The sequence below is a fragment of the Papio anubis genome, chromosome 12 (assembly GCF_008728515.1).
Source record: "Papio anubis isolate 15944 chromosome 12, Panubis1.0, whole genome shotgun sequence".
NCBI lineage: Eukaryota > Metazoa > Chordata > Mammalia > Primates > Cercopithecidae > Papio > Papio anubis.
Genome location: NC_044987.1, coordinates 112906121 through 112922245, shown reverse-complemented (window position 1 = coordinate 112922245; position 16125 = coordinate 112906121). Strand labels below are relative to the sequence as shown.

The following is a 16125-nucleotide window of genomic DNA, read 5'->3' as shown; positions in this document are numbered from 1 at the left end:
TTTTATTGAATACAGTTAAATGGAACAGTTTTCAATAAAAAGTTTGTTTTTGCAGTAGATTTCATCATTTTTACAGAGACTACAGTGGGGAAATGAACAAGTATGTAAATGTTAGTTCTTGCACCATAAGCATACTTAAATAGAACACCAGCAGGTTGTCTTAAAAAAAGAGAAAGAGGCCGGCTGCAGTGGCTCACACCTGTAATTCCAGCACTTTGGGAGGCTGAGGTGGGTGGATCACAAGGTCAAGAGTTCGAGACCAGCCTAGCCAATATGGTGAAACCCCGCCTCGACTAAAAATACAAAAATTAGGTATGGTGGCGCGTGCTTGTAGTCCCAGCTACTTGGGAGGCTGAGGTAGAAGAATCACTTGAACCCAGGAGGCAGAGGTTGCAGTGAGCTGAGATCATGCCACTGCACTTCAGCCTGGGTGATAGAGCAAGACTGTCTAAAAAAAAAAAAAAAAAAAGAAAAAGAAATCCCTTCTTCCACCTGAGCATGAAAAAAAAAAAAAAAAGACATAACCCTGTTAAGAAAACGCAGTGTGGATGTTTCCTTTCATGTGAGCCCAGTCTCATGGTCTTTTCTGTGTCTGTAAGATGGTTGTCTGTGTCCACAGGTGGGTATCTCAATCTTTCTGTTGGAGCCATTAGGATGAGGCAAACACCAGACTCACTCAGTAAGCAGAACAACCAGTCCTTGGGGCTTGAGGGAGACAGCTGGGTCTCCAAGTTAAATTCTGGGCTAAAACTGAGCTTCCCTGTGACGTACATGGAACAAAGTAATGCGTAGGCTTTAAAAATTGTCATAGAAGAAAGCATCACTTAATGTGGGGACATCTCCACAAAACAGTGCCTGAGAGCAACCCCTGGTGACTGCTGTCGGCGTGGAAGGAAATGCCTTGGTCGGTCCGTCATTTCTGCATTCCTTTCTCACCATCTTCTCTCCTCAACATTTATAAGAATAGCTGTACACTAACATTTTGGGGAGGAAGAACGCAGAACACTTTTTAAACATTTGGTAACTAAAGTAAGTTATGGGCTCTTCATTGTCAACTACTTGAGGGATATATTTAATTCTTAAATTCCCTTTAAAGAAACAATTTTATAGTTATTTTAGGCTGCAAACATTTGCAGCAAGTTCTCAGTTTTGCCATTTCCTTTACTGTTATGCAATCAACAAACTTTGTATATGGATTTTGATGTAAAGTATGGATATTACTTTTATGTGTATTTAATCATGCAGTTTAATTTTACACACTTATTTTTAATGTTTCTTTTATTTTATTTATTTTTTTTTTTTTTGAGACAGAGTCTCGCTCTGTCACCCAGGCTGGAGTGCAATGGCCGGATCTCAGCTCACAGCAAGCTCCGCCTCCTGGGTTCCCGCCATCCTCCTGCCTCAGCCTCCCGAGTAACTGGGACTACAGGCGCCCGCCACCTCGCCCGGCTAGTTTTTTGTATTTTTTAGTAGAGACGGGGTTTCACCATGTTAGCCAGGATGGTCTCAATCTCCTGACCTCGTGATCCACCCGTCTTGGCCTCCCAAAGTGCTGGGATTACAGGCTTGAGCCACCGCGCCCAGCCTAATGTTTCTTTTAAATAAAAGTGACTAATTTTATTGGGGGAAAAAAGCCATTTATTTTCCCAGTCACCCTGTTGGGGGAGAATAAAAGGAAAAATCAGTTAGGCAGACAGCTAAGGCTGGTCCTCAGAGAAGCAGCCTGCCTGAAAAATTACAGCTACAGGCAAAAATAGAGCAGCCTGGGGAGCTCAGACTGCAGCTGCACAGATAAGCAGGCTCCCAGCACAGAGGCCTTTTGTACTTTGTGTGATTAGTGGGCTCCCAGGAAAAAGTTTCCTCCGCTTTTCAGACATGTACAAGGGGATGCTGTAGGAGCTTTCATGGGGAAGGGAGGAAGACTTACTTAAAACAGACTCAGAGTTATACAAACAAGAGATGCTGCGCTTTGGGCTGGCCTAGAGACATACCCACAGCTGCATAGATAAGGGGAATTACAGAGACACCTAAACAGATAAGAGAAGTTACTCAAACAGTTACAGAAATGAGAGGAGTTTCTTATAGGAGCTTTTGCATTCAACTGTAAAATGACATCCCACTCAGGCTCCCCTCTTTGCTATGGAGAGCTTTCTTCTTTTGCTTATTAAAGTTTCACTCCAACCTCACCCTTTGGAGCCATGCTCCTTAATTTTCTTGGTCATGAGACAATGAACTTGGATAACACTTCAGACAATGAGACCATTGACTATTGACCTATTTGTGCTCCCAAATCCTTTATTTCCTTGTTTCTCCTTTCGTGGAGAAGGGTGTGACTTGCAGGGAATAAGCAATAATTGAGCAATATATTCTCCTGGTTAAAAAACCCAAAGATCTTGTGACATCAAAACTATTTGAATTTCGCCTTCATAATCGGAGTCAATTACTCCTGGGACTACAGTGATGCCTTGCAAGTTAAGATGGCTTTTGCCTAAAATTAGTCCCATATATCCTGTTGGTAAAGGTCCCCAAATGCCACTGGGAATCTTGGTGGGTTGGTCTCCCCCAGGTAACGTTACCCATTCTCTGACAGGTAGATCTAATCCTGCACTTTCTGGTGTTCCTGGGGTGAGGGAATCAGTGTGCCTCTGGGAACCCATCCCTGAAACGGGGTTGAGGGCTGGACTGGGAACACCTCATTGTTTGTGGGGCCTGGGTCCAGGCTCCCTTCTCATTTCCCAGCATGGGGGTGCCATTCTGACGACATTTTGAGCAGCACTGATTAGCCCAGTTATTTCCTTTGTTACAGCAAGGACAAAGTCCTGGCATTTTTTTTCAGCTGGGTGGGGCACTGCATTGTAAGGTCCTTTCTGTCCTGAGATCTGGCGGCATTCCTTTTTCAAAATGTCCAGTTTTTCCACAATTATAACATTTTCCCATTTTAGGGTCTGACTTTTGGCTCCTTTTAGATTTGTCACCTGCTAAATTAGCTATTACTTGTGCTAACATTGCAGAGCAATGAAGCTCAGTTCCTACATCCTGACAAGCTCAGAGAAAACTTCCCAAGTTTTTTGCATACCTCACTGGTGCCAGTGCATGTTTACAATCTGCGTTTGCATTCTCAAAAGCTAGAGGTAAGGTTAGCATTTCTGCACTGCCTCTTATAATCTTGCAAGAATTTGCACATAGGGCTCCTGTGACCCTTGCATTATATGTAAAAAGGATTGTACTGGGACTTTCTCTTCAGGAATTGTGGCCCAGGCGCATTTAGGGTCCTGTGCACACTGCTGATAAGCAGCGTCTGGGACTCGAACTACTGACTTCAGGTGATCTGCCTGCCTTGGCCTCCCAAAGTGCTGGGATTACAGGCATGAGCCACCACGCCCAGCCTGGAGTCTCTTTTATAAGGGCACTAATCCCATTCATGAGGGCTCCACCTTCATGACCTAATCACTTCCCAAAGGCCCCACCTCCAAATACCATCTCCTTGAGTGCTAGGATTTCAACATATAAATTTTAGCTGGGGGGGACACAAACATTCAGACCATGGCACATATATTACTGTATAATGTATACTATGCTATATATATTTTTATATGGTACATATTATATACAGTTGTATATAATTCTTAAATTATTTCTCATTTAATCTTGCTCTTTCCTCGGTGGTGGTCCTTCTTTTCTCTTGTCTGTACTTTTCAATTTGCAAGGTTCTTTGATTCCTCTCAAGCCTCCAGCTCCAATGCCCATCTTTATCTGGAAGCTCTAGTGTGCCTGTGCACACTAGATAATAGTTTATGGTGAAGAGCCACAAACTCTGCAGACAGAATCCCTGGGTTCTAATCCCATGACTTACTCACTGTGTGATCTTGGCCAATTACTTAGCCTTTCTGTGCCTCAGTTTCCTGTGTTATAAAATGAGGATATTCACAGCATCTACTTGTCTCAGAGACTGTGGCTATCCACCAAAATCCATTCTCCCTGTTTTTTATAGCAATAGAATAAAACTATTCTGTTATTTTGTGACTATTCTGTTTTATGTGGCCGGTCTCATGGATGTCCCACTGGAGAACATGTTCAGCCTCCCTTCCAGGTAGTGAGACCGAGAGCGAGTGCCTGCAGATAAAATGTGACTGTCGCAGGTGTGTGTCAGACCCAGGCCTGGGGCATATGAGATCAGGTGGGTCTGGTCCACAGCCACTGTTAGCCTTCTCAGTGGCTGAGACCAAGATAGGGTGGCAGCTGAGCTTCGGCCAAGGAGACAATGATGATGCCCTGGGGGTGGTGGAACAATGGCTAGGACAGACCCTGAATGTCTGGGGAGCAGAGCTGCCCCACTAACCTGGACCATTGTCTCTAGAATTGCTAGATGAGAATGCAACAAATAAATAATAAAGAACAAATGACCGCATCCTTTAAGCCATTGTATTTTGGAGTATCTTTGTTAGTCTACAAAACCTGCCTCTGTGAGTACACCTCAGGCCCTGAAGGCAGATGGAGCCAAATCCCAGGCTCCTGGTGGAGGAAGGTGCAGAGTCCGAGGACCCTTTGCACCCTTGTGCCTTCCCTCAGGCCCAAAGCTCCTGCAGACTCAGGCCCGTGAGCCCAGAAGTGAACCAGGCCTGATGTGGGGGTGTCAGGTGGACAGTTTAATGAGGGGAGGAGAGCTGGGCCCTGGGTGTGGGCTGACCTTCCTGTTTTCTGTCAGGGTTTCCCTGGAACCCTCCTCAGGAGTGGACACAGTAGAGCTGGACACTTCCACTGATCCGGAGCTCCCGCAGCTGCTCCAGGGCCTGCTGGTTCACGCTGGTGGCCCCCAGTCCCTGCCCATTGAGCGCCAGCTTCAGCCCTCCCTCCTGGCACAGGAGCAGCACCTGGGAAAGCAGGAATGAGGAGGTTGCAGCTTCCAGCCAGACTTTCCCTTGTCTGCCTGATGCTCTCCCCAGTGAGACCCTCCTCCTCTCAGAGGACACAAAGATTGGACCCAGGGGGCAGCCAGTACAGTGCTGGAAAAGAACAGGACGGGGGCCTGGCTTGTCACCAGTCCACTGTGGCCTTTGACAAGGATCTTCCCAACCTTGGGCCTCAGTTTCACCACCTGTAACTGGGACTGCTTCCTGTAGAGGAGTGGTTCTGCGTGTCGGCATCATTAGGGGAGCTTTTTACTAAAGCTGATGTTGGGTTCCCACCTGCACCAATTGAGTTTCTGGCCATGGGATCCCTGGCATCAGAGTGGAGCATTGAGGACCGCTGTACAGACATTCGCTGTGCTCTGCTGGCTCGGGCCTCCCACCCCATAACATCTGCCCTGTACACCCACCCCAGAGTCTCCCAGGTCATTATGGGACTTCAGCTCTGTGCTCCAGCCTGAAGGGATGTAACCACTTGGCTCTGACCCACCTCAAAGAATCTCTGGGGGTAAAAGAGGAAGGGGGCTGAGATCAGCTTCTTCTGCCCCCAGGGGGATATCCAGGCCAGAGTTCTGTCTGTGAAGGAAGCCCTGAGTGACACAGGAGCACGGGAAGCCTGGTCCCTCAGGCTCAGAGTGAAACTGCAGGAAGCAGGAGGAGGGAGAAGGGATCAGCGCCCGTTGCCCGCAGGCTGCTGCTCAGCCCGCAGGGGAAGGGTGGAGGTGGGGGAGTGGATGGAAGATTGAGCTGCTTCAGCCTCCAGAAACAAGCACTGAGGGCCTATGACAGCCTCACGGCTGGATGCTCAGAACAGTGGAAAGAACACGAGTTCTAGATGAACTTGAGATTGACTTCAGGGTTGCCATCTACTGACTACAGGAGGATGGGGGTGGGAGGGAAATGTGTGAAAATTGCCTAGCCAGAGCCTCAGTTTCTCCTTCTCAAAATGGGGGTGATTATGATGATGATAGCCGCAGCTAACATTTATTGAATGCTTAGTGCCAGGTATTGTCTTAAAAATTGTCTTAAATGTTTTCCAAATAGCATAGTGGTTAGAGTCAGGCAGCCCAGGTTCAACCCTGGCTCTGCTACTTTCTAGTCCTGTGACCTTGGGCAAGACCCTTAATCTCTCTGCCTCAGCTTCCTCATCCGTAATGTGGAGATAACTGCACTGTACCTGCCTGTGGCATTGTCATAAGAATTAAACAAATACATAAAAAAATGCTTATGGAGAACAGCACCTGGTATGTAATAAGCATTCAGATGATACCTGTTTAAAAATATTACTATATAGTACAATCTCTACCTCACAGAGCCACAAAAAGGAACAAAGGAGATAATGTATGTGAAAACTAGTGATTCCTAGCACACAGTAGGTGTTTTACAGAAGCTAGTTTGCCTTTCCTTAATCCTCACAAATTCTGTGCTGTGAGTTTGTCAGCCCGTTTAAGTGATGAGATCAAGAAGTTAAATGACTTCTGTTATGAGTAATAGTCGTACAGCCTCAGGTTAGGATGTGAACTAGGATTCATGACCCCAGATTTGGGGGTGGGGGGATCCTGTACTTGCCTCTCAAATAGGGCAACCAGATTATTATTATTTTTCTTTATTTTAGTTTTTTGAGATGGAGTCTTGCTCTGTCACCCAGGCTGGAGTGCAGTGGCACGATCTCGGCTCACTGCAACCTCCGCCTCCCGGGTTCAAGTGATTCTCCTGCCTCAGCCTCCCGAGTAGCTGGGATTACAGGTGTGCACCACCATGCCTGGCTAATTTTTGTACTTTTAGTACAGGCAAGGTTTCATCACATTGATCACATTGGCCAGGCTGGTCTCGAACTCCTAACCTTGTAATCCACTCGCCTCGGCCTCCCAAAGTGCTGGGATTACAGGTGTGCGCACCACCACGCCCAGCTAATTTTTGTATTTTTAATAGAGACGGGGTTTCATTATGTTGGCCAGGATGGTCTTGATCTCTTGACCTCGTGATCCACCCACCTCAGCTTCCCAAAGTGCTGGGATTACAGGTGTGAGCCACTGCGCCTGGCCCAGATTATTTTTATCTCTTGGGAACTTCCAAAGTCTCCTTCTTTGAAGCACTATGCCGGAGAAGGCGGCATCCCGACAAGATGCAGAGAGCAGGTAAGGTAGGGGAAAAGGCCGCCCTGGACAGACCTTTCAGGGACTACTGGTAGATCCTCACAGGAGGAGGTCCCGTAAGTTTCCAGCTTTGGGAAGGAGGTGGCCAGGGCTCAATTTTGGAAAGAAGCTTGGAAGGCAGGAACCCTGGAGAGTGGACTGCGTGGAGCCTCCAGCCCCACTATGGCTCCCCCTACCCTGTCCTGCCAGACAACGCTTTATCTTCCCCTGGCCTGCGAACTCCTGGTGAGGAGGCCTCAGTGTCTCCCTACTTCACCTCCATGCAGCTCAGCTCACCAGATCACCGGATAATCATGAATCACTAGATGCCCACTAGATCACTGAATAATCACAAATCACCAGATGCCCAGTGAAGCTCTGCTGAAGCTCTTTGAGGCTGCAGTCATACACTCTCACTCAGTGAGGAGGAGGGAAGGGATGAGGTGGAGAAAGAGGGATAGATTTTCACTGCAGATGAATCCTGTGCTCTCCATCTCTTACTCCCTCTGCCCCATTCAAGCCATCACAAAATAGCAGCAGCTGCATTCTTTGCAGCCTCGCTAAGTACCAGGTGCTGTGCTAAATCTTCATGTTGGTGGATCTCAGCTGAACTGGTATATAGGAATGTTTTGTCTGGTCCATAGTATTCTTCAACTTTAATACAATATTCAAAAATTGAGAGAGTTTGTAGAAAAGACGGCTTCTATTTTCGCTTTAAAAATAGTCAGAAGATCTGGCATGACTGGGTGTATGGAAATACTCCTTCCCCTTCACCACCTTCCCAACTGGGTTCCTCACTATTTGTGAGACTTGTCTGGCTTCTGAGGACACATGCATTCATGGCCCTTGGGAAAGGGCAGTTACTTGCTGACTATGTCACTAGTAACCTTGTGACTTTGAGCTACGATATGAACCGGGTCTCATGCCTCCAAGTTTTGTGGGAAGAAGTGTTGGTTCCATCACTGAGTACTTTTCATTTTCCCTAGCAGGCTGGAATTGTCGTTCGCCTTTTTCTGGAAGGGAAGCTCAGACTCAGAGAGGTTTAGTGACTGGCCCACGACTGCCCCGTTTATAAGAGACAAAACCAGGAATCCAACTCAGCCGTGCCTGTCTTTGGAGGCTCAGGCCGCTGAGTGCTGAGCTTCATGCCTGCCCGGGAATTCACAGGCATGATTGACAGTGTGCAGGGTAAGGGTTTAGTGAGGTCAGTGGCTTAAATATAAAAACAAAATTGAGTAAGAAGGCCAGGCACGGTGGCTCACACCTGTAATCCACATCATTTCACTCCAGCCTTGGGGACAAGAGCGAGACTTTGTCTCAAAAAAAAAAAAAAAATTGAGCAAGGAGAACACAGGGTGCTTCCCTTCCTCCGCCCTCCCGTGCCTGTGCTGAGATGATTGCAATAGCACCCACATTTCCGGAGCACTTACCACGCGCCAGGTACTATTCTAAGCACCACCCCTAAAGGTGGCATTGTTATCAACCCCACTGTATTTATTTATTTATTTATTTTTTTGAGAAGGAGTCTCGCTTTCTCACCCAGGCTGGAGTGCAGTGGTGTGATCTCGGCTCACTGCAACCTCTGCCTCCTGGGTTCAAGCGATTCTCCTGCCTCAGCCTCCCAAGTAGCTGGGATTACAGGCGTGCACCACCACGCCTGGCTAATTTTTGTATTTTTAGTAGAGACGGGGTTTCACCATGTTGGTCAGGCTGGTCTCAAACTCCTGGCCTCATGATCCGCCCACCTCGGCCTCCCAAAGTACTGGGATTATAGGCATGAGCCACCACGCCCGGTCTATCATCTCCTTGTTACAGACAGGGAAACAGAGGCACGGAGAGGAAAAGTATCTGCCCTAAGGTTGCACAGGTAGTAGGTGTCCTGAGCACATGCCAACCCCGGGATTTGGGCCCAGAGAAGTCATAAACTCTAATGCATTTCCTCGAGGCAGGCTGGCCAGTGGCTCTTGTCTAACTGGATTGCAGCCACAGGTCTGGGTTTGAACGCACCATGTAGGAGAAGTTTGGTAGTGTCCACTTAGTCACTGTGTCCCTCCAAGTCCTGGCTTCCAAATACCAGTCCTCTTCTCTGGGGCAGTCTGGCTGTATCTTTTGAAGCATACATTGTGTTACCATGGGAAGCTACATGTTTGCTCTGGGCCTCAGCCTGCATCTACAAAGGGCCTCTCCTGGGGCCCCTTTCCTAGGACCTGGGACAAGAGGCTAGGCCTGACTACATGTACCAGCAGGAATGATGCTCCCCGCACTGGGGCTGTTGGTCCCAGTCCCAGCCTGACCTTCATAAGCTCTGCCAAATTGGGCCACTTCTCCTTTCTGCTCCACTGTTACCTCATCTGTAAAATGGGGATTAAATGGTGGGGCTAGGAGATTAAAAGAGATGATGTTTTATAGAGCACATGACTGTCACAGAGAGGCTGCTCCCTCCCCTCCACTTACATGCTGGATACTTACTGCTTCGGCTCTTGCAAGACCAGTGCCCGCACTATGATGACCTGCCCGGGCCAGAGACCCTGGGGAAGAGCATGTGAGCAGGGCACCTCCTGAAGGAACGAGGGAGGTATTGAGAAGTTGACTCCCAGGGGGTGTTGGGGAGAACCACCCACCCCCGGGGGCCAGGGGAGCACCCGGGCAGGCATGTTCTGCCCAGACCTGCAGCCAGGAGACGCTGCTTATTTGTTTAGCACCTGGCCTCCTGTACTCTGTTCCTGCCGAACACTTTCCCTGGCCCCTCCAGGCAGAGCTTGGCCTCTCTGTGTCCTGACCACCATGTCCTTCTCCCTTCACTGCATCCTGAACTGTAATGACCATCTAGTGGTCTGTCCCCCACCAGCTTGTGAGCAACTGGATGGCTGGGACCAGCTTGTTCCTCTATCCTAGAGCCTGGCACTGGGCCTGGCACAGCGAAGTATCAAGTAACGATGTTCAGAATAAGTGGAGAAAAGGTAAAATGAAGCTGGAGCTTCAGCATGAAGCTGCCCAGCCCTCCCACAGCCCGCAGCTTGCTATAAAGGAAGGGGAAATCCTGGGGCTGAGGGCGTAAACTTCCTGGCCTACCCACAGCTTGCAGTTTTCTGTAAAGGAAGGGGAAATCCTGAGGCTGGGGATTTCCCACCAGGAGGAGCTCATTAGCTGCTTACCCAGACTGCGCCCCCAGCCCTGATGGAGCAGGAGGGAGGTTCACTCACCAGCCTGGGGCTCATCAGCAGGAAAGGCTGTCAGGGAAAGAAAGAGAGGACACAAGGCCATGCGGTGTTTGCTCAGGAAAAGGGAACCTCTTGTTATTCTGACAAATTGGGAATCTTTGGGGTTTGTCTCTCTCACAGTAGTAGGTGAGTTATTGGAGCCCCAGTGGGATCCTCTGGACTTCAGAGGTTCACCAACTTTGGAATAATAGGGAAGAAAGGGGTGGAGGATCTGTCATCCACACCCTGTGTGGCCTTGAGCAGTACATGGGCCTCATCTCCCCTTCTGTCCTGCTAGGCCAACCCCAGCCACCTCGCAGGGGTGGTTTGAGAAATGAGCATTTCAACTAAGGCCTCTCCTGCTAGGAATATAGGGTCTTGCCCCCTCTGCATGCAGCGCATCCCCATTCATCTTCCCAAGCTGGGCCTGGAGTGGGGCTGGGAGAGGCAAATCCAGGCCCTCCAGAGACTGAAGCAGAGCCAGCTGTGTCCATGGCAACCATAGCAGTGAGGGAAGGGGCAGCTGGGTCTTGTGTATTGGGAGCAGCCGTACAGAAGGGCGGATCAGCTGGTGTGGTTGCTCAGACCTTGCTCACAAGAGACTCACGTGTCCAGCTGGGTACTCTCTGCTGCCCTCCACGAATGGCTGTTCAGAAAGAGAGAAAAGAATCAGCAGCATTTAGGACCACTGCAGTCCCCTACCTATGCCTGGGAGATGGGCAGAGCCCTGGCTTTGGCCTTTAGAGCTCCTCATGTTCCCATTCAGCTGGTCAGTGGTGGCTTCTTGCTGGCATTTTGAACATCCCAATTCCTAGGCCCCACCTTGTACTTACCAAATCAGAATCTCTGGTGACAAGCCCCAGAAATCTGGGCTTTCATAAGCCCATCAGGTGGGAATGATAAAGCCAGCTGCCGCCTGTTTCAGCCCCAGTGTGCCAAATCATTCCTGGCCATTGCTTCTCAGTGTTAACCAGGCCCACACTGGGTACAGGCTCCTGCCTGTGGCTCCTGGGCCCTCTTTCTGCCATCACCTTCTCTTCCCCCTCAGCCCGCTCACACCTGAAACAGTGGACTCCCTCCCCCTTGGCTATTACTGGTGCACAGGGCCTCCTCCCTCTCTCAGTCTAGGGTGGAGGAAGGGGTCCCAGGCCTGTCCAGGAGTCAGGGGAAATTAGACACTGCCACTGCCCAGGCCTTGGTCCCAAGGAAACTTACATTGATGTTCAGGAATCCAACAGCCTCTACCAGAATGTCACCAAATATGCCCAGCGTGTCCACATGAGACAGTGGGAGCCGGTAGCGGAAGTGGAGAAAGTGCTGTCCATTCACACTCACCTGGAGAGACAGACAGAGGCTGGCTCATCAGCAGCTGATGTTCATTGAGTTCATAACAACGTCCCAGGCATTGCCAAGCACTTTTCCCTCAATTTTCCTCACTTAACTTCATACCAACTCTATGAGGTAGGTACATTTTACAGAGCCTTGGGTGGCTTAAGTAATCTTCCACAGGTTGCAGAGGTGGTCTGGAGATAAAGGCACCTTCAACGCTCCCTCTACCCCAATAGAGGCCCCTCATTGCGCTTTCTCAGCAGCCCAAAGAATCATCTTCACTCCATTTACGTGAGGAAACTGAGGCCCAAGAGGCTCCCCTCCCACCAGCTGCCTTGTTTCCTGGAGAAATCTGAAGATCCCATCATGTTTCTGGCAGGAGCTCACATTAGAGGTCAAAACCTTGAGGTCAAGTTCTCTCTCCCTCTTCCGTGCCACTGTGGCTGTAAGATGGGGATAATGAAGGTACCTACCTAATGGGGTTATTGTGAGGATTCAATGAGCAGATACCTTTAAAGGGCTTAGAACAGTTCCTGGTATACAGCAGGTGCTCTCTAAGTGCTTGTCATGACTATGACAGCAGTGCCCTCTTTGGAGCCAGGCACTGTAGAGCTTTCTTGCTGCCATGTAGGCCCAGGGCAGCCTGGAACTGAGCATGGCAGCTTCTTGGTCCTCTTGGTACTTGACCACTACCAATGACACTCAACACCGCATCGTGGGGAGTCTGGGAAGGGAAGGAAGGGTGCAAGGACACAAATTCTAGACCACCCAATGCCCATCCCTTCCTTCACCTTCACTTCCTCATTCCCAAAGAGAAAGAGGATGAGGAAGCTGGAGCCTTTCTGCAGGGCCAGGTGGGGCCACCGGGCCTCCCTTTGCCAGCGTCCACCATGCAGAGTGTTGCAGATGACGTGGGGCTTGGTGGTATGGAAACGAGGGTTGAAGTGGAAGGCGATATCTGGCCGGGGACACAGGCTGCAGCCACACTGGAAGTCCACCTGAAACCTACTGGGAGGTGAGCCCCTCGAAGTGCAGTTCTGACCAGAGACCCACAGAGATCCCGGAGGCAGCGAGGAGCCCTCCAGCTCTATGCCTCTAGGACTGAGCTCCAGCACCCCCTGGGTCACCTCCCCCACCTTACCTGTGTGCATCTAGAGGGACCACTCCTTGCAGCATCACCATCTTGCCTGCATGCAGGCCTCCAAAAATTGTCGTGACATAAGGAACCACCTGAACAAGAAGAGAAACCCATCCATGCAGGGTTGGAGAAAGGGCTTAGGAACCTCTGTGTCAGGGGAGTGGGAGGAAAGGAGCAGAATAAAACTCAACTTTTCCTCCCCAAACAGAAAATTCCTTAGAGGTAAAAATCAGTGTTCACTGAAATATTTTCTTCCACCTAATCCCCTTTCCTGGACCTTCATACAGCAAAGCCACATTACACCAGAGAAGTCAAATTCAGCTCCCTTGCCAAATTCAGCACCAGCCAGCTGCCTTTCTCCAGCTCCTAGGGCACAACAGGCTGCAGTGACCCCAGGGACGCTTGCCATCCACTAGATGCCACCCTGGTCCCCAGAAGCCTGGTACTGGGACTTTCTGAGGACTGTTTAGTGGCTGAGACTAGGAACTGGGAAGCAAGAAGAATGGACAAGTTAGGAACTGACAGCTAACTCTGAAATGGACCCCTGGAGAGACGCTTAACAATGGCCTTCCCAGGCTCACCTTTCCCCAAGTAGAAGTTTCCTGGGCTGGGCTCTGTGGCTTATGCCTGTAATCTCAGCACTCTAGGAGGCTGAGGCAGGCAGATCAACTTGAGATCAGGAGTTCGAGACCAGCCTGGCCAACATGGTGAAACCATCTCTACTAAAAATGCAAAAATTAGCTGGGAGTGGTGGCATGCACCTGTAATCCCAGCTACTCAGGAGGCTGAGGCAGGAGAATTTCTTGAGCCTGGGAGGCAGAGGTTGCAGCGAGCTGAGATCACGCATGCCACTGTACTCCAGGCTGGGCAAAAAAGCAAGACTCAGTCTCAAAAAAAAAAAAAAAAAAAAGAAGAAGAAGAAGTTACCCGGCCTTCCTAAAATACATTACACACTTTTACAACTTCCTGCCTTTTCTGGGCTGTTCCTCCTGTCTCTTTTCACCCTGACTCTTTTTCTAAGCATCATTCACTTGGGTTCCTGGATTATTCCTTTCTTCCCCGGAGCTCCCAGGGCATTTTGCTCATGTGGCTGGCTTGGCCCTTGGCTTAGAGGGTCTGGTTGGCTGTTTTCCTTAGGAGTTTATAAGCCCTTCAAAACTGAAGCCTTATCTTTCCCTCCTGTAGGCTCAGTGCCTCGCCTGGCGCCGTGAGGGCTCTGCATCGATGTGTTCGGAATGAGTGTGAGCAGGACGGCAGGTACACACCAGTGGTATCACAAGATAGGCCTTCCTATGTTGCTCTCTAACTCCCAGCAACCTTTAGGAACCCAAACCACCTAGAAAAACCTGAAACCCACCAGGACGGCCCTCCAGGTGGGAGCTCGCAGCCTCTAAAGCGAGGAGCTGCCGTAACCTGGGCAGCTGCTTCTGCCCATTCCTCAGGCACCTGAGAAGCATGGGGGGGAGGCTTGGGATGCCAGCCTGGCAAGCTCAGCTGGTTCAGCAGTTGATCACTTCCCATTCCCAGGCTTCCTCCAGGCTTGTAATTAACTGAGAGGATGCAGCTCTCATGGGAGGGGAGGGCCAAGTAAGGGAAAGTGATAATTAATGCTCATTAGTAGAGAGTGTCTGCTGGGAATTCAGCCTCCTGTAAATCATTGCCTGGCTTCAGAAAACCTCCTGGGCACTGACTGAGCAAGAGGAGGAAGAGAGAAACCCCCCGCAACCCCCATCCCTGAGTGGAAATTCCCACCCGACCGTTCCTTCCAAGTTGGGGTTGAGACTCTCCTTACTAAGTAATCAGCATCCCCCCAACAATCCTACCCACACCGTCATCCTCCTAGCATCCTTTACAGTAGGGGCAGAGCACTGCGGCTCCAGGCTTCACCACTTTCAAAATGCAGCGACCCTGGAAGCCTAGCAGTCATTTACACCCAAGTGGAAATTAGCAGTCAGCCACTTCGCTTAGCTCAGGAGGGCCTTCCAGAACCCAGGGCAGGTGCTTGGGAGAAGCAGAGCCAAAGACTGAGGTCCTCTCCACCCCACCACCCAGGAGTCTGGGCCCAGTTGGAAGGGAAGAGCCCAGAGACCGAGGAGGTTCCACATTAGAGTGACAACTCACCGGGTGGAAGACTGGCGGTTGCAGAATGAAGCTGTCGGGAATTGGGTCCAGTTTTTCTCCAGGTGACATGAGGGTGGGGCAACTCCAGCTGTAGATCCTTGTTCCAGGAGACCTGCCCCCACTGGGCTGACTCACCTGTCCCAGGTCCTAAATGCCTGGAGCAGCTCTCCCAGCTATTAGTCTCACCTGTGCCCTGCAGGGTCTTAATGCTGTCCGGAGCGGCCCTGGGAGGGCAGCGGGTGACCTCCAGGCTCCACACCAGCCCCACTCCCAGCGGTATAAGGTAGAGCTCTGACGGGGGCAGGGGCGGGGGCTGTCGGCAGAACTCCGTGTCCGGGGGAGGAAGACTGGCATTAACCAACTAACCACCCACTCCGGGTCTGCAGCACGTGGCCAGAGGGAAGCCAGACGCTGGCTCCTGTGGGGTCAGTGAGGGTTTGTGGTTTCCAGCTCGAGACCTCATTGGGTCAGAGGAAGGGGAGGTGGTATGTGTGTTTAGGTTCCAGAAACAGCCCCACCCCCGGCTCCCTGGACAGCCTTGGGTGACTTCCCATTCCTTCCTCCCTTCACCACAAAGGGTTTTATCTCTTCCCCTCAATTTCTTTCTTTTCTTTTTCTTTTTTGAGATGGAGTCTTGCTCTGTTGCCAGGCTGCAGTGCAGTGGCGCAATCTCGGCTCACTGCAACCTCTGCCTCCTGGGTTCAAGCGATTCTCCTACCTCATCCTCCCTGTGACTACAGGTGTGCACCACCACGCCCAGCTAATTTTTGTATTTTTAGTAAAGACTGAGTTTCACCATGTTGGCCAGGATGGTCACAATCTCCCGACCTCGTGGTCTGCCTGCCTTGGCCTCCCAAAGTGCTGGGATTACAGGTGTGAGCCACCCCGCCCGGCCCTCTTCCCCCCATTTTCTTGTCCCTTCCCCCACTCTTCTTCCTTTTCCAAGTTTTACAGCCCCCTGAGGCTCCATGTCAGCGTCAGCCTGAAATGCTGGGGCCCAGCTGGGCTCACAAGAAAGTAGAATGAGGGAAGGGGAAAAAAACAGAACCCCTTAAGCTCGGAAAGGGCAGCACAAGAAGCACAGAACTGCACAGGAAGGAGACTTGAGACTTGAATAATTCTTCAGCCTCTCGTCTAATGTGCTGTGTGCCCTTGGAAAAGTCACTTCCCATCTCTGGGCCATCCTTTGTTCATCCGTACATGGAGAAAGCGACCATAGCAGCATGTCCCACAGGGAGGCCTGTGTCTGGGGGTGGGCCCAAATATCTGCATTTTACTAGAGTCCTTCCAGTTCT

The 16125-nt window shown here is 50.3% G+C and overlaps 1 protein-coding gene across 6 annotated transcripts; it reads right to left on the bottom strand.

Moving 5' to 3' along the window:
- Window positions 1–4400: 4400 nt before the first annotated feature.
- Window positions 4401–15298, bottom strand: LGALS12 (galectin 12). 6 transcript variants are annotated; one of them, XM_021925632.1, is made up of 9 exons: window positions 14831–15298; window positions 12713–12801; window positions 12363–12631; window positions 11458–11577; window positions 10850–10888; window positions 10198–10272; window positions 9512–9600; window positions 5398–5548; window positions 4401–4871 (listed from the first exon to the last, which is right to left on the bottom strand). In XM_021925632.1, the coding sequence occupies exons 2-9, from the start codon at window positions 12720–12722 to the stop codon at window positions 4725–4727; spliced, it is 900 nt and encodes a 299-aa protein (XP_021781324.1). In that variant the 5' UTR covers window positions 12723–12801; window positions 14831–15298; the 3' UTR covers window positions 4401–4724. The 6 variants fall into 6 exon arrangements, with proteins under 6 accessions (XP_021781324.1, XP_021781322.1, XP_021781325.1 ...); XM_021925630.1 differs by having other exon boundaries at window positions 12363–12576; XM_021925633.1 differs by having other exon boundaries at window positions 5398–5483; window positions 12363–12576.
- Window positions 15299–16125: the final 827 nt, after the last annotated feature.

What these genes read in the sequence shown, in the direction of transcription:
- LGALS12 (XM_021925630.1), bottom strand. Translation starts at nt 14,899, where the DNA reads ATGTCACCTGGAGAAAAACTGGACCCAATTCCCGACAGCTTCATTCTG. An exon ending in TTGGGAATGAGGAAGTGAAG is followed by an intron (nt 11,578 to 12,362) that starts GTGAAGGAAGGG and finishes CTGTCTCTCCAG; the next exon opens with GTGAGTGTGAATGGACAGCA. An exon ending in GAGAGTACCCAGCTGGACAC is followed by an intron (nt 10,273 to 10,849) that starts GTGAGTCTCTTG and finishes TTTCCCTGACAG; the next exon opens with CCTTTCCTGCTGATGAGCCC.